Source organism: Loxodonta africana, chromosome 1 (genome assembly GCF_030014295.1).
Source record: "Loxodonta africana isolate mLoxAfr1 chromosome 1, mLoxAfr1.hap2, whole genome shotgun sequence".
Classification (NCBI taxonomy): Eukaryota; Metazoa; Chordata; class Mammalia; order Proboscidea; family Elephantidae; genus Loxodonta; species Loxodonta africana.
Window position 1 is genome coordinate 85,037,408 of NC_087342.1, and position 22,892 is coordinate 85,060,299.

The window sequence follows — 22,892 nt, forward strand, 5'->3', positions numbered from 1 at the left end:
TTTAGTTACTCGTACAGTAGTTATCTTTCACGCAAATAATTTAGTCAACTGTGAAGGATTCAGGACAAAGACAAAAATCAAGGCCAAAGACAAAAACAAGATGTGACAGGCTGTTACACTGGTGGTCCCCAGAGAACCAATGAACGTTTGTGCAGCTTAGCCATGTGGCTTGCTGTGGCCAAAGGGACATTAGCAAGCATGATGTAGAGGCTTGATAAGCATTTACACATTGGGGCTTGCTCTCTTGGAATGATTTCTGTGGAAGTCAGAGCCATGTAAGAAGTCTAACCACCCTGACAGTCTTGCTGTGAGGATGCCAAAGCTAGCTATGTGGCAAGGCCACATGGAGAAACGATGAGGTGCCAGACATGTAAGTGAGCCTTCTTGGGCATTCCAGACCAGCCAGCAGCTAAACGCAGCTGAGTGGGGGCTCAGCTGATACCACATGAGCAGAACCAACCAGCCCAGCTCTGTCAGAATTCCTAATCCACAAAATCAGAGGAAATAATGAACCGTTGTTTGAAGCAGCATTATGAAGTGATTTTTATGCAGCAACAGATCACTGCAACACAGAATTTATAAGAGAAAGGGAAGAAAGAAAATTGCATACTGGGAATAGTCAGTTATGTTTGTACATGTGTGGGGTTAACTGACTAACTGGAAGCTAGCAAAGTGGTCAGTCTGGGAATTCTGTCCTTGAGTAGGCTCTTGAGGGGTATCAAAGAAAACAATTGTGGTTGTTGAAGGATTCTTCAGATACTCTTGAGAGTTTACCCATGGTGCAGCCTTGTACAATATCTGCCAGTGTCCTTCTGTGAGCTTCTCTGACTTAGTTTACACCATTTCACCCACTAGAACCTAAAAGAAGAAAACTCAGATTGGAAAAGTGGGACTGGATGATCTGAACTGTCTCCCCTCGTACCCCCATATCTGTACCCTCACTTAAAAACAGAGCAGTGGCATCAGCAGTCTGTCCAGCCCTTCACTCGGTAAGACTATCTAAAGATGCAATCTCCTAAAAAGGCTTGAGACCTTGCAGATAGCTCTAGAAACTGAAGTCCAAACGTGGCACTGCACTGAGGAAGCACTGCACCTGGGGTCCTGGAAACGGGAGCTGCTTAGTGGGGCCCCATGGCTGACAGAGGTCGGGACATCCCCACATGGTGGGAGTACAAGGAAGGTAAGGACAAAGGAAAAGTTACACAGTGACAGAGAAATACGGACAGAAACAGAGGAAAATGAAATGAAGACCTGAAATCCCCACAGAACAGAATTAAACAAGGTGAAACTTTATTTCTTTGGCAGATAGGATGAATCCATCACTGAGGATTGGGGCCGAGGCTCTACTTTCTCCTCAGGAAGGTGGGCCGGAATGGGGTGAGCTGTGCTTGGCAGGGGCTGTGGTGGTTTGGGATCTGGGTAGACAAGCAAGCAGAATTAGAGTTGACTGTGGTACCTCTCCCACCACCCAGAGCCCACCTATGTGTCCCTACCTCCTGGGATAGCCCCCATTTTTCTCTACCACCTCTCACCTGCCTGGTTTCCCAGCTGGGCTTCAGGCCGGTCTCCCCAAAGCAGATGCCTGGGATCATTGAGGAATCGTTGGCTGCGCTGGCATGTTAGGCAGGTCTGTACTGTCCAGCGCTGTCCCTTGCGGCCTGGGGTAGATGTGGGAAAAAAGAAAAAGGGTGCCCAGATTTAGCAGGAGAAAATACTTCCTGCACCCAGTTTTGCCTCCACTGTTTTCAGTAATTCTTTTTCTATTTTCCCTCCTTTAAATGCAAATTTGATGGTGTCAGGCCCCTGCATAAACTCCGTCAATTTCTTCATACCTTTTAATATAAAGTTCAAAGTCTATGACAGGACTCTTCAAGATCTGGCCTCAGTTTCCTTCTTCAGCTTCATGTCTTGTGTCTGCCTCCCTCAAACTTCAGCCTCCTAAACTTTCATTTCCTTGCAGCACCCCAAGTTCCCTTGTTTGGAGTCCTCTCACATGCCTAGAATGTCCACCTCCCACTCCCTTTGCTTAACATGAACTTTACCACCCCTGGCATAAGTAGCTCGGCACTCCACTCCACTTCATTTTTCTACTTTATTTCAACTGTTTTCATTGGTCTGTCCCAGCACACTGCAATTTTAATGAAAATAATAAATCTAGCATAATACTTGACACATCTCAGAAAACTAATAATTACTGAATGAACGGTAATGACAATCAAGTACTCCATGACGCCAAATAACATCTATTATTACTCATCTATTATTACTTCTCCACTGCCCAGGCTGGGAATAAAAGTCAAGCCCAAAGTTTAGTTTGTCCAGGTGGGAGCAGTAACGGAATCTGGCGCTGGAGAAAGCGGGCTCCTACAAACCTCACGCCTGACACCCGACTAAAGCGAGGAAGTGGTCGCTGGACCTCCCCCTACTCCCCGCTCCGCAATCATCCCCCTCGCAAGGAACACTCACGTCTCTGGCGCTGGGTGCATGTCAGGCCCGGGATGAGGAGGGAAGAGCAGCCACGACAGAGGGTCCTCTTCACCGATGGGTCCCTGGGGGCAGAGGAGGAAGGTGGTCGGGTGCCCGCGCTCGCTCCCCAGTTTTCCCCGGTCCCGCCCGCCGCCAGCTCCGCGCCCGCTCACCGCCGCAGGACGAGCCGCTTCGCAATGGTCCTCTCCGTGTGGCAGTAAAACCTCGCTAGCGCCTGGTTCTCAGGGTTCTGCGCGAGGACGCAGTGGGCGGCCTGAGGAGCGGAACAGTCACTCCGGGCCGGCCGCACCGGGTACCCTTCCCGATGCGCCCCCGACCCGGGCTCACCTGGTACAGGAAGCTGAGCCTCTGGAAGGCCTCGCCGTCCTTCACCTGCCCCGCCATCCGCACGGCGACCGCCCCGCGCCCGTGCGCCCGCAGGCTCCGCCTCTCGGCGCGCCCCGTCCCGGGCGTCCGCGCAACGCCTCCTGGGAACTGTAGTTCCCTGGTCAGAGAGCCGTTTCCTTGCGCCCCTCTTCCGAGGCGCGTAGTCTGGCCCCACCTCGTGGTCTCTCAGATCCATTTGTTTGTAAATTCTATCCCACCTGTCCAAAGGTCCCTCTGAGTTGCTGCAGTGGTTAGAGAGGTTGGCTGGTAACAGAAAGGTCGGCAGTTGGAATCCACCAGCGGCTCCTTGAAAATCCGATGGGGCAGTTCTGCACTGTCCTATAGGGTCGCTATGAGTCGGAATGGACTTGTTGGGCAAAGGGTTTTTTTTTCTGATAAAGAGCATTCTAAAATTCAAGGCATTTGGCTTGGCTGAGGATTTCTGGCTAAACATAGTCCCAACTCCATTTTGTCAGTTTGACTATTTCATAGAAGTTACTTCTTTCCTGTTCTCAGAAAGTTTGTTAACTAGTTCAAGCGTTGTCAAGTAGGTCAGTGTTGTAATAAAGATCTTATGGCTCGCACAGATGTTCCAGGAAATATGTGTCTTTTGTGGTTAATACGACTGTCAGAAGATGTGCCTCAACTCCCTTCAAAGATGTTTTTTCCGACTTCCTTACAACGCATTATACTTTTCCGTAACCTTGTTTTAACTAACCCATATGTCAACCGGTCAGAAATGTTTAAGCTAGCTCCTCAAGTTTATGTTTTTTTGCCTTTTTAAACCCCTGTGATTGAATAGTTTGGGGGCACACTCGGGAAATTGCTTTCACTTTGTGTTTTCCCACAGTTTCAACTGTGTTTGAATTTTCAATAAATATCTTTACTTTTACTTTAGCAGAGTCAGAGAGTTTCTCTCTACAATACTTCCAAAGTCTTCCTCAAATCCCAAACCGGTTACACCAAGTAGAGACTAGAAAGGCTGGTAAAGCAGAAGATCTTAAACTTCTAAACATTTACAGGACAGAAGACTTGTCTCTCCATGCAGGTAGGCTTGGGAGATGGTTATGCCAATTAAAACCAGCTAGACCCACAGTCCTGAAGCCAAAGGCAGGTGCCTGAAGATCTACAGACAGAAGAACAGTGACTATACATCAGAAGAACAGTGACTATACATTCAAAAAGCCACTTGTGCCAGTGGGAGTCAAAGTGGGAAGGACCATGAGAGTGATGGAGAGAAGAGAGCTCCTGGCCCAGGAAAGCACAGGTTAGTCCCACTCCTGTCTGCTTATCAAAGAAACATACTTCCTGTTAGACAGTTCTGAACACATAGCAGGGGATCCTCACTTGGTGAGTCAATGGTCCCTAATCCTAGTCTTAGACACTGGGTCACAGAGACCTATCGATAGCATTCCCTACCTGTGAAATGACACCCCACTCCCCACACAGACATACACTTTACACCCCTACTTCTGACTTCTGTTTCCCATTAGTTCTGCTTGGCATCCCGTTTACCTCCTCTTCATAGTTACTGCCTGCAAGCTCTTGAGGTCAGAAGCAGAAGGATGGAAGGGGCAGAATGGAAATGAACCCTGAGACAGGGAGAGGGCAACGTAGGTCAGGAGAGGTTGCAACCTCTCTTCCTTAAGATTCTGCCATGCAGGTGAAGGGAACTGGTTTTCCAGCTCAGACAGAGAAGGGAAATGTTTGAAACCTCCTCCAGGACGAGTTTCACAAGGATCCCCAGACTCAGCCAGAAGGATTGTGTTTAAAATGCAGATGCCCAGCCCCCACGCCCCAAACCTTGATCATTCACTGAGGGTGTGACCCAGAAACATGGATTTTTAATACCCCAGTGGTTCTTACAGACATCAACAACATGCCATTGCCAAATTACCACACAACACAGATCAGTTCAGTAGGTCCTTCGCTCCGTATTATTTCAAGCAAACTGAAGCATCTTGCCACAAATAACCACAGTCAAGGCACAAAGGTAAGAGAAGAAGAGTCTGGACAAAGTCCTTTTGAGGTAGAAGGAGGAGTTGAAATGCCCTCAATAAATTGCAGTCTTTTTTCCCAATCTTCTGTCAACTCCTGATTACCCAAGCAGAGATAATCCAAGTTGTTTTAGTTTGGTTTGGCATGCATCATGTTACCTTTATTTGACAACCTATGTACCCTGCAGTGGTTTATTTTGGCCTAATGGTAAAATAATTTGCATTCTCCGAAAAGGAGAATGGCAAAGGATGAAGGAATGCAACAAACAAGCAAAAGGCTGGCTCTTCTGAACATGAGTTCCAGGCCAGGTGCACATACATGACAGGAAGTTGCCTATCTGGCCTCCCCTACAGATACCATCTTTTCTACCCATTCTCAGGATGAGAAAGACTCCATTACCTTTCTTCCTTTCTGGCTTGGATACCTCAACTACGTAACAAGGCTGACACCTTGAGGGCAACTACTTAATAGCCTTCTTTAAGCCAGGGCTTTGGACAGAGACACTTTCTCTTTCCTCTGATACCTGACCCTCTCTCTTACCAGTTCTTTCGGGAAAGCAGTGAAAGTGTACATGTGTCTGCAGGGCTTCTTCCGTCTTGTCTTTGGAGAGGAGCAAGGTGATCAGCTTTCTTGGAGACAACCAACTATATGGAGGCAGGCAATAAGTCAGCTCTGCAGGGAAGTAGGTTCTTCTGTTCTTTCCTTCCACCCTGATTCCATGAGCACGTGCCTACTTCTGGCCAATCCTACTCATAATGGTAACCTTAGCCTGGGAATGGAAGACCAAAGAAACTCGCTCTCTAATCTTCTTCTGACCTTCTTAATGCCCAATCTCTGCCCCAGAAGTACTCCCCCACTTCCAGAATAATGAGAGCAACTGTCATTCATATTTATTAACCCTAGAGGTACACAGACCTCTGCCATCTTCCTCAAGAAACAAGACTATTCTGGACCAAAGAAGCCCCTGAAAGATGTATTGGGGTTTCTGTTTCCTCCTCCAGCTTGAGGAAGACAGATTCCCTCCTATGGACTTTTTGTTTCTGGAGAAGCCTCTCCTTCCTTCCCAAATCATCCTTGTGCAATAGAAAACTTGATGGACTTCAGAGGAGGCAATTCCCTGGGAACCGGCAACTCACCGCTACAGTTAAGAGAGGGATGCAGTTGTGCTCTCATCCCAGCTCAGTCCCATGCCTCCAAGCAAACCAGCCTAGAAACCAAGGTGTTTCTCGTAGGCAAATCAGGACTGGAACCAGGCAGACAGGAGGACGTTCCTGAAGGGTATAGGAAGGAAGGCCCACAGCTCTTGACTCTTTCTTACCCCAATTATTTCCACATCCCTATCTATCTGTTGGAAACCCTGGTGGCATAGTGGTTAAAAGCTATGGCGACTAACCAAAAGGTTGGTAGTTCAAATCCACCAGGTGCTCCTTGGAAATCCTGTGGGGCAGTTTTACTCTGTCCTATAGGATCACCATGAGTCACGATTGACTCGATGGCAATTTTTTTTTTTTAATCTACCTGTAACATCCAATCTGTAGGGGGCCTAATGGTAAGTGGCCCAGCATTCTTCTGACCAGCCCAGATGCCTGGGTAGAACAGGGACCAAAGTTTCTCAGTGAAAGTACTAGTGAAGGTGTAGATATGGGAGCAGTCAGTAACATTGTAAAAAGGCTGTGCCAGCTTCATAGTGTAGGAATATGCCCACCCTCTTGGGTTTCACCTTGATGTGCAAAGGGGTAAAAGGCATGGTGGTGTCTGCATATTTGCCCCCATTCCACATTCACACCCACCAGTAGCCAGTATCGGGGAGTGGAGTCAGCTTATCCTTTCTTTTCACAGAGTCTTAGCACACACTCACTGCCCAGTGGGTCTTGTCGCCCACCTCCACCTCTCAGTAGTGTTTACCTGAGGTGAAATCCTCAGTAGTCAGGAGGCAAAGGTAGAAGGTGAAATGACACGGTATATCAGGGAGATCCTGGAGCCCTGTCTCCATGACCTTGACACTCATACACAATTCCGACAGGACTAGGCCAAGTTGAGCAGTCTCAGGGTCATGTCCACTGGTGGAAGAAGCCAGAGTGGGGAGCTGGATGAGAATGGAAATAGCTAATCTCCCCTGCCTTGCTCTACTAGCCTGCCTTTACAGAGCCTGTTCTCTTAAAGGTCCCCTGAACAACATAGTTTGGTTAACTTTCTCAATCCAGAATGTTACCTAAGAGAAGGGAGGGGACAATGGCTTCACTTTTCACCTTGATCCTAATATAAACAGATAATGATCTCTCGACTCTGTAAGGGAAGGTGGTCTAGGTTCCAGCCTTGTCCTCTCACCGTTCCCCTCTGACATCATCTATTTCACTGTGTGGAGAAGAGCTAGGCACAGTCAAGGGCCAGAAAGAATGGAATGTGTTAAGAAGGATACAGAGCAAGGTAGCATTAAGGTCTAGGGGTACAGTGACCCTGTGTCTGCTTCCCTAGGAACAGTCTCGTTTATACCTATTTTCCCTGCATAAATATCAATAGCACTACCTTTTACCCTTAAGAGTGTTCCAGTTTAGATGCTACATTATATAGTCACTCTACCTGATAACTTGGGCAAATTATTTAACTTCTCTGGGTGCCTATTTAGAAAAATACAGACATAAGACTAGATGACATCTAAGGCTTCCTCTCCCTTGATTTCTATGACTCAACTGAGAGTGACATTGAAAGCCAAGTAAAGGGGTGGGATGAGTATGAGCATGGAAAGTGACAGAGGAGTAACCGAAGTCCAGCTGAGATATGACCTAAGGATTTTCTTTCATCTGGTGAATCCCTCTTCTAGTTTTCTTTTGGGAGAAACTCACTGATGAGCTGTTTAAGGACCTTTCTCAGGGCAAGGTACCGTCAAGGGAAATTGCTGAAGTTCTTCTCCAGCTCTATGGATACGAAACTCACCTTCATGGTCTTCACTTTCTCACATCTAGGAGTGGTAGGGAGATAAGAGAAGAGAGGGCAGGGTCGGGGGAAGCTCTAGCCAAGTATTCAGATGCTGTTTTCTTTCAATAGAAACTAAAATTTTCCATCTTTCCACTTTCTCCCCTGTGATTGTTAAGGTTGTGTGTCAACTTGGCTGGGCCATGATTCTCAGTAGTTTGGCAGTTATGATGTAGTTTGCCGGTTGTATAATAATGTAATTGGCTCTGTGATCCCATGAGGGGATCTGCTGTAAGTATCCTATCAGCTGAAAGGGAGCTTCCTTGGGGTTGTGGCCTGCATCCAATACAGGTAGACTTTCTGGCAAAGCTTAAGGGCTTTTCCTCACTCTGACTCCTGTAGCTAGCTCCTGCTCATCTGACCTCTGATTCTTGGAACTTGAGCTAGCAGCTTACCTGCCATCTTACCTGCCAATATTGGGATTAATCAGCCTCTACAGCCCATAAGCGAGAGGCCTGCTGTCTGATCATCCACTCTTGGATTCACCAGCTCCTATGGCTACGTCCGTCAGGAGAAGCTTCCGGCCTGACCCATGAACTTGAGACTTTCCAGCATCTACAACTGTGTGAGCCATTTCCTTGATATAAATCTGTCTCTATATTATATATATATCTATATGCTGCACTGGTTTTGCTTCTCAAGACAACTCAACCTAAGACATCCCCCTTCCCTGAAGACAAGTACTTATCTACTGCTTTCTTTACCAATCTATGGAGAGCCATGTGGTCCCCTGGATAGAGCCTTACCTTAAGAATGAGTCTCAGAACATTCTAGGAGTGTGTAATAGATTGAATTCTGTCCCCTCAAAATATGTGCCATGATTCCCAGTGTTGTGTGATTGTCCACCATTTTGTCATCTGATGTGATTTTCCTATGTGCTGTAAATCTTACCTCTATGATGTTAATGAGGTAAGATTATAGGCAGTTATGTTAATGAAGCAGGACTCAATCTACAACATTAAGTTAGGTCTTAAGTTAATCTCTTTTGAGATATAAAAGATAAATGAGCAGAGAGACAAGGGGGACCTCATACAACCATGATAGTAGTGCCAGGAGCAGAGCCAGTCCTTTGGACTCAGGGTCCCATGCAGAGAAGCTCCTAGACCAGGGGAAGACTGATGATAAGGATCTTCCCCCCAAAGCCAACGGAGAGAGAAAAGCTTCCCCTGGAACTGGCTGAATTTGGACTTCTTGCAGACTAGACTGTGAGAGAATAAACTTCTGTTTATTAAAGCCATCCACTTGTGGTATTTCTGTTATAGCAACACTAGATAATGAAGACAGAATTTGGTACTGGGAGCAGGGTGCTGCTCTAACAGATACCTAAAATGTGCAAGCAGTTTTGAAAATGTACATTTGTAGGGGGTGAGTTTTAAAGTGCCTAATAGTAAAAGACTAGAATGCCTTGAAGAGACTTGGTGGAATCATAAACATCAAAGACAATTCTGGTGAGGACTCAGAAGGAAGTGAGAAAGACATTAGAGACAGCATAGATGGCAAGAAACAGAAATGGCAGGAGCAGAACCCAGAGACAAGTACAAGATGACTCTGGAGCTGACCCATGGAGTGAGAGAGCTGAGTGACTTTGAACAGGAGGCTTCCTGGTGGAGTGGGGTACCTTCAGGCAATTATTGATAGAACTAAAGAGCTTTGGAACACTTGCCCCAGCAGGGCAGATGTGGCCAGAGAGCCCCAAGGGGCTGAGAAGCCAAGGAACCAGGAAGCAGAAACTGAAGAGACAAGCAACACAGGAAGCAGAGCTGCCTCAGTCTCAAAGGGTAGGGCCACTGCCTCTGAGGTCTCAAACATTGGAGCCATGGACTCTGGGGCCACCCAAGTTCGAGGGAGCAGAGTTGCCATTCCAGTGAGCCTGAAAGGTGGAGCTGAAGTCCAGGGCCAAGGAGACTCCACTCAGAATCCGGGGAGTATGGCCAACACCCAGTGTCTGGAGATAGGGCCGTTGCCTAAATTGTCTCAGAGAACTGAGGGTTATTTTCAAGCCTTGAGAGCTAAAGTAATGTGTTCTGCTGATTTGATTTGTGCCTGTTAACCTTTCTTTCCCTCCAATTTCTCCAAATTTGTAATGAAAATGTCTAGCTTGTGTCTGTTTCATCATTGTACTTCAGGAGCAGATAACTTGTATTCTAAGGTTTCATAGATGAAGAGGAATTTTTGGATTTTGGAGTTGGAGTTTATTTAAGACTTTTGCTATGATATGATGGGGTATGTTTTACATGTGGCAAGGACATGAATTTTGGGAGACCAAAGGGTAGAGAATACCATGGATTGAATTATGTCCCCCCAAAAAATATATGTCAACAGTATTGTGTGATTGTCCACCATTTTGTCATCCGATGTGATTTTCCTGTGTTGTAAATCCTACCTCTATGATGTTAATGAGGCAGGATTTGAGGCAGTTATATGAATGAGGCGGGGCTCAATCTACAACATTAGGTTAGGCCTTAAGTCAATCTCTTTTGAGATATAAAAAAGAAATGAGACAAGGGGGACCTTATACCACCAATAAAGTAGTGCCAGGAGCAGAGCGTGTCCTTTGGACACGGGGTTCCTGTGCAGAGAAGCTCCTAGACCAGGGAAAGATTGATGACAAGGGCCTTCCCCCAGAGCCGACGGGGAGAGAAAGCCTTCCCTGGGAGCTGGTACCCTGAATTTGGACTTCTAGCAGACTAGACTGCATGAGAATAAACTTCTGTTTGGTATTTGTTATAGCAGTGCTCGATAACTAAGACAGATATTTTTATATTTCAAGCATAATGATAAACATCCTTTCCAGTCCCCCAACCCCTTCCTCCTTACATCCTGTTTGGACAAAATTATACCCTACAGGACAGAATGGAATCTAGTTCTATATTATCATTCTCTTTACCAAGGAAGTTCCAATGATTTAGCCTCTAATTGCCATCATGGGTCAAGGAAACTACTGCCATATCCTACCCAAATACTGCATGAATTTTCCACCCTTACTCCCTTGATTCTACTGTACCCTTACTCTTTAAAAAAAAAAAAACAAACGAAACCCAGTGCTATCGAGTCGATTCTGACTCATAGCCACCCTGTGGGACAGAGCAGAGCTGCCTCATAGAGTTTCCAAGGGGCATCTGGTGGATTCAAACTGCTGACCCTTTGGTTAGCAGCCATAGCACTTAACCGCTATGCCACCAGGGTTTCCCCTTAGTCTCTAAGCCAAGACCAACTCACTCAAAGAAATGCAGGAAATCACCTACTTTTCCAGGGTACTTTTGACATCCTAGAGGGAAGGAGAAGAGAAAGCAATGTAGCTCCTGGTATTCAAGGGTCCTGAAGGCAAAAGGTTCAGCCCCCCCCCCCATAAAGTTCTATATCTATAAAATAGGCATGGGGAAAACTAAGGGTCAGGATCCAAGGGGAAGAGCACCAGAGGGACCCGAGTGCATCTTTCCCAACTGAATCCCCACTTTCAACTCTGGTCATCATGGAGCTTGGTAATTTATATCACTTCCAAGTGGTTTCTTCTGTGTTCCTCAATGACAATGGGCGCTCACTGCAAGAGACAGGGATTGTGTGCCTGATCTTTACTGTGTCCCTGAGGTACCAATCACATGTAGTTTGGTCCTCTTGAGGATCAGTAGACAATTCCAAATAGTTGGCACAGGAATGAGTCACAGCTTCCTGTTGTGGTTTGGTATCCCTCCTCTGGTATTGGTAAATAAGCATTTACAACTGTGTGTCAGCCCGAGTTGAGAATACTTGGGGTCAAGAACACAAAGAATTCACCATAGGACCTGTAAAACTATGTTCACAGTAGCTTCATTAGCAAAAGGCTGATGTCTTAATTACTTTAGTGATGCTGCAACAAACGCTACCACAAATGGGTGGCCTTAAAGAACATAAACTTATTTTCTCACAATTCAGGAGGCTAGAAATCTGAATTCAGGGCATGGCTCTAGGGTGGAAGCCCATCTTTCTCTATAACAGCTGCCAGCAATCCTTGGAATTCCTGGGCTTGTAGATGCATCTTCCGTGTGCATTTGTCTTTACATGGCATCTTCACCGTGTGTGATGTTTAAATTGTGTCAAATTGGCTGGTCAGTGATTCTCAGTGTTTTGGCAGTTATGTAATATTGTAATTTGGCAGTTCTGTAAGGATGTGTTTTGGCAGTTATGTAATAATGTATTCATATTCCATAATGTGATCCGATGTGATCAGCCAATCAGTTGTAAAGGGAGTTTCCTTGGGGGTGTGGCCTGCATCCAACATATATATGGATGTTCTGGCAAAACTCACTTACTACCTTTGGATCCTGTGTTTGGCTCGTCATCACCTGCCCTCCAGTTCTTAGAACTTGAGCCTGTTGTTTGCTGTATTGCCTGCCAATCTTGGATTCCTCAGCATCCACAACCAGTGAGCCAACAGCCTGCCATCTGACTGCTGATCTTGGGTTCCTCAGCTCTTGTAGCTATGTGAGTCAGAAGTCTCCAGCCTGACACCTGACCCATGGACTTGGGCCTTGCCAGCCTCTACAACTATGTAAGCCATTTATTTAGATAAACCTCTCTCTCTCTATTTCCCTTCCTCACTCTCTCCATATATATGTATATATAATATATATATATATATATACATACATACCATTACTTTTGCTTCTCTAGAGAAACAAGCCTTAGACATTTGATAACAAGAGTAGTTCTACAGAAACAAAATCGTAAGGATGAGTTTTCTAATTGATTCTCAATTCTGACTGGTCTTAAAGGATTTTTTTCTTACCTTATTGCTAGGACTTCCAGCACAATGTTAAACAGGAATGGTGATAAAGGGCATCCTTATCTTTTTCCTGTTCTAAGGCGAATGCTTTCAGTCTCTCTCCATTGAGAATGATGCTGGCTGTTGGTTTTGTATAGGTGACCTTATCATGTTGAGGAATTTCCCTTCTATTCCTTTTTTATTGAAAGTATTTATCAGGAATGGGTGTTGGGCTTTATCAAATGCCTTTCTTCATTGATTGAGATTTTTTAAATTTTGTTTTATTTATGTGGTGGATTACATTGATTTTGTGATACTGAACCATCCTTACACACCTTACACACCTGGTATGACTCTCACTTGGTCGTGGTGTATTATCATTTTTTTTTTAATTTGATGCTAAATTCTATTGGCTAGAATTTTGTTCAGGATTTCTGTGTCTATATTTCTGAGAGATATTTGTCCATAATTTTCTTTTTTTGTGATGTCTTTGCCTGCCTTTGATATCAGGGTGATGCTGGCTTCATAAATGAATTTGAGAGTATTCCTTCCTTTTCTATGCTCTGAAATAGTTTGAATAGTACTGGTGTGAGCTCTTCCATGAATGATACAATTTTCCAGTGAAGCCATCTGTGTCAGTGCTTTTTTTTGTTGGGAGTTCTTTTTGTTACTTCTTCAATCTCTTCTCCTGTCATGGATCTGTTGAGATTTTCTGTCTCAGTTTGTGTTAGTTTAGGTAGGTAGTGTGTTTCTAGAAATTTGTCTATTTCCTCTAGGTTCTCTAATTTGTAGGAGTATAATTTTTCATAGTATTCTGTCATGATCCTTTTTATTTCAGTTGGGTCTGTTGTAATGTCCTCTGTCTCATTTCTTATTTGGGTTATTTGCTTCCTCTCCTCTTTTTCTTTTGTCAGATTGGCCAATGGTTTGTTGATTTTGTTGACCTTTTCAAAGAACCAACTTTTGGCCTTGCTGGTTCTTTCTTTTGCTTTTCTGTTCTCTATTCCATTTATTTCTGTCCCAATCTTTATTAGTTCCTTTCTTCTGGTGCCTAAGGGTTTCTTTTGCTGTTCTCTATTTGTTCAAGTTGTAGGGCTAGTGTTTTGATTTTGGCCCATTCTTCTTTTTTGATGTGTGTGTTTACTGCTACAAAATTGACCTCCGAGCACTGCCTTTGCTGTGTCCCAAAGGTTTTGGTATGATGTGTTTTCATTCTCATTTGATTCTAGGAATATTTTTATTCCCTCTTTGATCTCTTCTATTAAAAATAAAAAATAAAAAAAAATTTTTTTATTTTTTATTACCTATTTGGAAACCCTGGTGGTGTAGTGGTTAAGTGCTACAGCTGCTAACCAAAGGATCGGCAGTTTGAATCTTCCAGGTGCTCCTTGGAAACTCTATGGGGGCAGTTCTACTCTGTCCTATAGGGTTGCTATGAGTTGGAATCAACTCGACGGCACTGGGTTTCGTTTTTTTGGTTTATTACCTATTTGTTTTTAAGCAAGGTGTTATTTATATCCATGTATTTGATCTTTTTTCCCTTGATGTTCCAGTTTTGATTTCTACTTTTATGGCATTGTGATCAGAGAAAATGTTTTGTATTATCTCAATGTTTTGGATTTTATTGAGGGTTGCTTTGTAGCCTAAAATGTGATCTATTCTGTAGAATGTTCCCTGTGCTTTGGAAAAGAATGTATTCTGTGATGCTGTCGGGTTGAATGTTCTGTATATGTCTATGAAGTCAAGTTGATTGATCTGGCTTTTAGGTCTTCCATGTCTTTGTTGATTTTCTTTCTAGATGTCCTGTCCTTTACCAACAGTGGTGTGTTTTAATCTCCTACTATTATTGTGGAACCGTCTATTTCTTTTTTCAGTGCTGTTAGAGTTTGTTTTATGTATTTTGGAGCCCTGTGGATGGATGCGTAGGTATTTATTAAGGTTATGTCTTCTTGGTGGATTGTCTTTATAATGATTATATAAATTTCCTTGTCTTTTATGATGGATTTTGCCTTAAAATCTATATTATCTGAGATTAGTATCACCAGTGTGGCTGGTGAGGTATGTGGGCAGCAGAATGCTGACAGAGAAAAGGGAGTTTGGACTTGCATTGTGGAGATGGTCAGGCTTAGTAAGGAGTTTGGGTTTTGTTCTAAGTGTGATGAGAAACATATGAAGCCATTGACAGGCTTTAAGTAGCAGGATGATAGAATCTGATCTGTGTTTTTCAAAACCACACTGGCTGATGGTTGGAAAGTAGGCAGGCAAGAATTGAAACTAGAGTTCTAGTTAGGAGATCATCATAGTAGTCCCTAAGACAGGAGGTTGTGGTGTGAACCAGGGAGCACGCAGTAAAGATGTAAAGAAGTGGAAAAATTCAGGCAATATTTATAAGATAGTTTGTCAGTTTACTAAATATAGATTAGTAAATGTATTTTATCCGAGATAAATAAAATCTATTTTATCTGCCCTTTTTTGGTTACTGTTTCCTTGATAAATTTTTTTCTATTCTTTGATTTTTAATGTATTTATGTCTTTGTATCTAAAGTATGTTTCTTGTGGACAACATATTGACGGGTAGTGTTTTCTTTATCCATTCCATCACTTTCTGTCTCTTTAGGGGGTGTCATGGATTGAACTGTGTCCCCCCAAAATATGTGTCAACTTAGGTAGGCCATGATTCCCAGTATTGTGCGATTATACACCATTTTGTCATCTCATGTGATTTTCCTATGTGTTGTAAATCCTACCTTTATGATGTTAAGGAAGCAAGATTAGAGGCAGTTATGTTAACGGCGCAGGACTTAATCTGCAAGATTAGGTTTTGTCTTAAGTCAATTTCTTTTGAGATATAAAAGAGAAGTGAGTAGAAAGACAGGGGGTCCTCATACCACCAAGAAAGCAGTGCCAGGAGTACAGCTCGTCCTACTTCTTCGATACACATGGCATTCCCATGAGTCAGAATTAACTCAACTGCAACTGGTACTGATACACTTTTTGCTACAGTGACTTAGTGAAAACACTAATTTGCATATAGCATACTCAGTAATGAAGCCAAGACTCTAACCTAGGATTAAAGACTACTCTTTTATACTGCACTTCCCCCTAAATATACAGATTACACATCAAGATCAACTACATACAATACGACAGTGGCTATAAAGTAAAATGGGAACAACACCCAAAAATCAAATAGTCAACTTGATTTTCTTCAGTCTGTGAAAGCTATCAGTTATTTACTTATATGACTTAAGTACACCTAAATTTCTTCAGTCCACTTTGAATGTTTACATGCAGTATCATTGAGATGACTTACACCATTTGAATTTGGGAGAATTTAAAAGGTTAAAAGCAGCGTTGTTAGACTTAAAAAGACAAAATAAGGATTAGCACAACTTACCCCAGAGTGAGATAATTTTTCCAGAGTGAGAAACAGATATATGAAATATAATCTAACAATGGCATGTCTACATGAGAATGAATAGAGATGGCTCTTAAGGTTTTTGACTTCTTTAATTACATGTGGTTTTAATTTTGGCTTTTTAGCTACCCACCCAATGCCTACAGACGTACATTATTTCATGGCAAATAACAGTGATACTTTCAGTTGAAAAATGTAAGAGGATGTGAGATTTGACTTTTTTGAATGACTGTTATGTGCCCAGAACATAAAGGAACAGGTGAAAATTGAGGACAGAGGCCTCACATTCCTCCAGAATTGGGGGTAGGAAGCCCTCTCATGCTGAGACTGTGATTAAGTCACACAGAGGAGACAGAGGGCTGAACCCTGAGCCATGCAGGTGAGGGAGTGCTGAAATTGCACAGGGGACCTACTCAGGACAGAAGCCTGGGCCCTATGTAAGTGGGAGAAAACCAAATAATGACACTGACACTGAACTAGAAGGTTTTATTTACTTCTTTACATTTAATTTAGATGTTTACTATATTGTTACATATTTGTAGAAGAGACTTTATTTCTCCTCAAACCATCTGTAGAAAAATATTCTTTGTTTATTTTCTTAGTTATCCAGTGCTGCTATAACGGAAATATCCTAAGTGCGTGGCTTTAACAAACAGAAATTTATTTTTTCACAGTCTAGGAGGCTAGAAGTCTGAATTCAGAGTGCTGGCTCTAGGAGAAAGCTTTCTCTCTGTGTCAGCTTTGGAGGAAGGTCCTTGTCTCTTCAGCTTCTGCTCCCTGGTTCCTTGGAGATCTCCACGTGCCTTGGCACCTATCTTACCCCATCTCTGCTCGCTTTTTTATATTTCAAAAGAGACTTAGTCAAGGTACACCTTACACTAATCTTCATTAATATAACGTAGACAACCTATCTCCAAATGGGACTACAACCACATGCACAGAGACTAGGATTTACAACACATATTTTTTGGGGACATAATTCAGTCTACTACAAAGACATTCCAGAGCCACCTCTGCTGCAATGGAGACTGTCAAGCAGGGAAGGGACAGAGGTCAGTGCAGGGTGGGAGTCCTGGTGGGCAGGGGTGGGTTGGTCCCCACATGCTCACTTTATGCTGATAGGAATGCAGACACATTCAGACAGCCATTGTAGAAAGAGAAGTCAGGGGTTCTTCAATCACAAAGTGGGGTGTAAACAAATCGTGTAGTGAGGGCAAGGAGCACCCAGGAGTAATCTCTAAATTGTGCCCCCCATCATTCAAGTACTCAGGGGCAATCTCTAAGTTGTAACCCCCTGTCCTCCGTCCACCCCCATGTCAAGATGAATAGGAGAAGTCAAGCATGCCTGCAGCCCGCAGGCGATTTCCCACTGTGCTTGCTTCTTGGGCAGCAGGCAGGCTGACAGATGGGCTCTGGGGATTCCCAAGTTGGGGTGGGTAGCAGCATGGCAGGAGCGGTGCCACCAGGCCCGTCAATCATCCCAGCAGACACTGAGAACTGTGGCAGCAGACAGCAGTGCAGAAACATGGCTTAAGCTGGCACAGGGTTTCTGGAGCAGCTCAAGTCCTGCATAGTTCGGTCTTGGATGAATCTCTGGACCATGTGGTGTCACCCCCTCTGACGTGTCACCTGGTGCAGTCCACACCCCTGCATTTCCCTACCAACACTCTTGAACTTGCGCCCAGGGGGCAAATGCCCTCCTTTACCCCCACCTCACTATGCTTCGGCTCAGGCCCACTCAAGGCAGTGCTCTCATGGTACAGAAGAAAAGAATCATAAACAAATTAAGGTTGGTCATGTAAGTATTGACACTCTGAATAGCCTGCTGCAATCTCAAAATGCCCAAATCCAAAGAATCCCCATAACCCAGTTGTGTTCCCTCTGCCCCAACACGTCTCCATGTCAGGCTCCCCAGCGTCTCACCTTTATACATCAGAGCCCTGGACACTGTCACCATCTGGAGAACAAAAACAGGCTCTGGTCAGAACCCACAGGAGATGAGACTAGGAGAACAGGAATTACGGGGTGAGGTGGCATCCCCATGGGCTCCCATCTGTACTATTCCAAGGGTCTCAGGATTAGCCTCCCTTCCTTCATACTTAACTTGAAGCTTGAGTGTAGCTCCCTTCTCTTTCACCTGCAGGAAGAAAGAATTCTGTGAGAGATTGCATTGGGGAGGAGGCAGGCCTATGAGGTCCTAGAAGAGCCCACTAGTCCTAGGCCCCAGGCAAGTTTCCAGAACTGTCATTGCAGTACCAGGGCAGGACAAGGAAACACAATGTGCAGTGTCTATACCAACCACACTCCTGGAAATCTGTCCTCAGGAGGAACCTTCCCCAGTGACCTGCCACTACTGGGAATCAGGTCTCCACTGCGAGAACCATTAAGGTGAAAGATTTGCCCTTCATTCTCACATGTGCTTTACAAAAGAGTAATTGTTAGCACACAGGGCCGCAGACTGGGTTAGCTTGTTTTTGGATGGTGCCGCCCGTAATGAGGTAGGACACAGAAAATCTCCTACCTGGGACTTGAAACTCCCCAGTGGAATGAGAAAACTCAGACCCTACCCCCATCTCTACCTGAGCTCTTCTTCCTGTAGATCACAGCTCTAGCCACAACTCCAACATAGCTCCAAGGAGAACCAGGACAGCAACAATTCCCAGAACAAGGACAGCAACAATTTCCATGTTGGGGGTGATGGGCCGGGAAGACAGTTCTGGAACGAGAAAGGAGATGAGGAGCCCTGACTCTTTAAGGGTCTTCAGAAGGGCTCCTGCTGCTCCAAGGAAGAGGCTCCACCCTCATTTCCCTCTATCTTAGTTATCTAGTGCTCCTATAACAGAAATAACACAAGTGGACGGCTTTAACAAATAGAAATATATTTTCGCACAGTTTAGGAGGCTAGAAGTCTGAATTTAGAGCGCCGGGTCTAGGGGAAGAAGTTCTGTCAGTGCTGGAGGAAGGTCCTTGTCTCTTCAGCTTCTCTTCCTGGTTCCTCGGAGATCTCCATGTGTCTTGGCACCTCTCTTACCCCATCTCTGCTTACTCACTTATTTAAATTTCTTTTATATCTCAAAAGAGATTGACTCAAGACACGTGTTACACTAATCCTGCCCCCCTAACATAACAAAGACAACCCATTCCCAAATGGGATTGTAAACATAGGCATAGAGGTTAGGATTATCAAGACATATTTTTGGGGACATGATTCAATCCATAACATCCTCCCTACCCCATCTCAGGGTGATGGGCTCAGGCAGCCCATCATGCTGCACATGGCACAAGTATCTCTGCTCCTCTCCAGAGGGCACCACCACGGCCACCCACTTCTGGAAGGTCCCGTCCCCTGCAGGACTAGTTTCCAGGTCTCTGTATCCTAAGTCTGGTCCTCACCGTCCCTTTGTCAGGTCAGGGTGATTTCGGCTGGGTAGAAGCCCAGGGCCCAGCACCTCAGTGTGACCTCACGGTCAGAGATGTGGTGATCAGTCACATGTGTCTTTGGAGTCACTGAAGGAAGGGTCAGAAAATTCAGGAACTCTGCATTACCTCCCATGGGCTACCTGAGCAGTGCTCATGTGATCATACTGAGAATGGACAGGGCAATTGGGCTGAGGGAGGGGGTGGGAAATTCAGACTTCGGCCTGGACCAGCGATCTGGGATAATCTCCTATTTCTTGGAGAGTTCTAGAATCAGGGTGAGGCAGCCCAAAGTAGGAGGTTCCAGGTGTCTGAGGGGGAGAGCAGGGATTTCTAGTTCTGACTTGGGTGCAGGCTGAGAAAGTCAGAAAAGCTGGAATCAGACCTTCAGACTCATTGGATGTGGGGCAGAGAACAAATGTTGAGGGAGAAAAGTTTCTGGTGGCTCCCATAGTCAATTTCAGGATCGAAGAGAACTGCTGATTAGTCAGGAATCATCTCCCCTACTACCTGCCTCCAGAGAAAGTGGATGCCTTAACTGTCTCTGACAGAAAAGAGGCCTCCTCTAGGCAAGTCATTCTATGTTACAAAAAAACAGTATGTGGAAATTCCACACCTATGGGAGGGGGTATTGTGGCGTCTACCTCATCCTCCTCCCCTCCTTTTGAGACATAGCAAGGGTGACACAAGCCCAGCTCAAAGGGAGTAGGGGAGGCGTCCTGTGGCTCCTAGTACCTGCGCACTGCAGTCTCTTTCCCTTTCTCCAGGTACCTACGGAGCCACTCCAGGCACTCTCCCTTAAAGTGGACCCTCAAGTGCTGTTGCTCTTTGGCCTCCTCCCACTTGCGATGGGTGATCCGAGCGGCCATGTCCGCTGCTGTCCAGGAGCCCATGTCCTCATTCAGGGCGATGTAATCGGCACCCTCGTAGGCCAGTTGATAGAATCCACGGAGGAGGCGTCCATCTGACCCCAATTCACAGCCATACATTCTCTGTGTGAGACCCTGGCCCCGCCCCACAGTCAACCACACCCCGAGGTCAGCCCCGCCCCCGAGGTCAGCCCCGCGCCAAAGGTCAGCCATGCCCTCACAATGGGCGGTGATGCATCAGAGTCAATTTGGTTCTGAACTGTAAAGGAAATCAGAACAGAGCCTGTCTACCTTTCTTGGTCCAAGGGCCTAGCGGGTCACAGGGACTCAGGGTGAGGCTCAGACCAGAGACTCGGGGCGACCCCTGGTCGTCCGTGGGGGCGAAGGGACTCGTGACCTACGACCCTGGCCCGGCACCACTCACCAGACTCCTTAAGGTTGTAGTAGCCGCGCAGGTTCCGCTGACCCACACCAAAGGATTGCGCAGAAACCTTGCAGACCCGCGCGTTAAGGTCCCAATACTCCGGCCCCTCCTGCTCCATCCACGGCGCCCGTGGCTCCTCCCTCGGATTCGCGGCGTCGCCGTCGAACCCCACGAACTGCGTGTCGTCCACGTAGCCGACGGAGATGTACCGGGGCTCCTCGTGGTTGGGCCGGGACACGGCTGTGTCGAAATACCTCAGGGAGTGGGAGCCTGGGGGCGGGGGGGGGCGGTGCTGAGACCACCGACCACCACCTCCCCGCGCGGCGCCCGGGTCCGGGTCGGTCGGGGCGGGGAGGTGCGAGGGGCTCCTGGGCAAAAAAGGGGCTGCAGGAGCAGGGCCCGTACGTAGGGGCGTGAGAGGAAGGGGTAGGGGCGAGGGGAGGACAGTCAGGACGGGGATGGGGCAGGAGAACGAGGCTTCTCCAAGGTTCCTGCGTCCCCGCTGGGCGGTCCCTTCGCTGCTCCCTCCGCAGAGCTCGTTTCACTCTCGACCTCGCACTCACCCCATCCCCGCCCCGGGTCTGGGCCAGGGTCCCTGAGAGCAGCAGGAGGAGGGTCCGGGGTGCCATGACCTGACTACTGGGGTCTAGGGAGAATCTGCGTCCTGGCCAGACGGAGCGGACCCCCGATTATGGGAAAACGCGGTGATTGGCTTCTCCAGAAATCGGAGACCCAATTGGAGTGAGGACTGGGGCCGCTTCGTGTGTGTCCAGGGCTGAAGGAACTGACACAGGTTTTGAGAGGGAAAAGTAAAACTGGGAGACTGAGAAACCACAATGCTAGGCCTCTCAACCCCTAACGCCGCCATCCGGGCCTCAGAGGCAAGTCCAGGTACTGGGACTGCCCTGACCCCGCTCCTCCTGTTCTGAGCCTTTGCTACACTGTGTCCTTGAGTCCTGGGCCGGGGCCGCTTAAGTCAGAGGTCCTTTTTAGTGTCAGGATCTCTATGTTATTGTTGCGTGCTCTGGCGTGGATTCATAGAGGCCCTACATGACAATAGAACTGCCCCATAGGGTCTCCTAGGCTGTAATCTTTGTAGGAGCAGATCGCCAGGCCTTCTCTCTTGTGGAGCAGCAGGTGGGTTCCAACCACTGACCTTTGGGTTAGCAGCCAGGAGCTCAACCATTGTGCCACTAGGGCTCCTTAGAATTTCTATTTGCTCTTTTTTTTTTTTTTCTTACAAATTAGTGAAGAACCCAAAGTGGTTTTGTTTATGTGTGTTATATCTGTCGATATTAACCATATGAGAAATTAAAACAGAGTTAAAAATATTAAATTACTTTAGAATGACAATAACGCATTAAACATTAAGGGACATAATATATTTTCATGAAAAATATTTTCCAAAATAAAACAACGTAATGAGAAGAGTGGGTCATTTTACATTTTTGCATGGCTGTTTTTAATGTGTCAATAGAAGGCTTCTGGTTTTTCATATCTGCTCCAATCTGTTGGAATCCCTGGTGGCTTAGTGATTAAGTGCTAAGGCTGCTAACCAAAAGATTGGCAGTTCAAATGCACCAAGTGCTTCTTGGAAACTCTATGGGGCAGTTCCACTCTGTCCTATAGGATCGCTATGAGTCAGAATCAACTGGACAGCAATGGGTTTGGTTTTGGTCAGTCTATTGCTTTGTTGAGGTATATACAGAAAAATCCAGTGTCGCACAAATATGAAGTTGGAAAAGGGAGGAGCATTATTAATACCTTTCCAAGTAATTGTGACTGTTCATCTTTGATACTTCACTAAAGCTATGGAAGTGGTAGTTTCTTAAAGGTTAGCTGCAATTGGAAAACCTACTATTGAATATTTCATATTCTGTTCATTAAAACCCATAGGTCCATTTTACACATTGAATGAGTCTTGTACTAAGGCAAGAGTTTTTTAAAGGCATGGATTAGTTCACTGAGTATGCATGTCTTCTCATATTGACACATTTCATTACAAAATATCAAAAGGCCACATTTTCTTAGTATTATCACTCATCCCAGCTGAGAAGTTTGTAAATTTTGGAAAGCTGTCAAATTTGTGGTGGATACAAGTTTTCAAATATTCTAATCTCTTGAGAGATTACACTTTACCATTACCAACAATACTGTCAGTTGGTTTCCCTTAAATGACAAGCTTACCAATTGTTCATT

General features: G+C 45.5%; 1 protein-coding gene and 1 pseudogene across 1 annotated transcript; both read right to left on the minus strand.

Moving 5' to 3' along the window:
* Positions 1 to 21,322, minus strand: part of LOC135227245 (patr class I histocompatibility antigen, B-2 alpha chain-like) — a 49,239-nt pseudogene extending 27,917 nt beyond the window's left edge.
* On the minus strand, positions 879 to 2,871 carry LOC135230798 (ribonuclease P protein subunit p21-like). Its single transcript, XM_064282552.1, has 5 exons — positions 2,815 to 2,871; positions 2,640 to 2,740; positions 2,467 to 2,549; positions 1,533 to 1,658; positions 879 to 1,415 (listed from the first exon to the last, which is right to left on the minus strand). The coding sequence occupies exons 1-5, from the start codon at positions 2,869 to 2,871 to the stop codon at positions 1,291 to 1,293; spliced, it is 492 nt and encodes a 163-aa protein (XP_064138622.1). The 3' UTR covers positions 879 to 1,290.
* Positions 21,323 to 22,892: the final 1,570 nt, after the last annotated feature.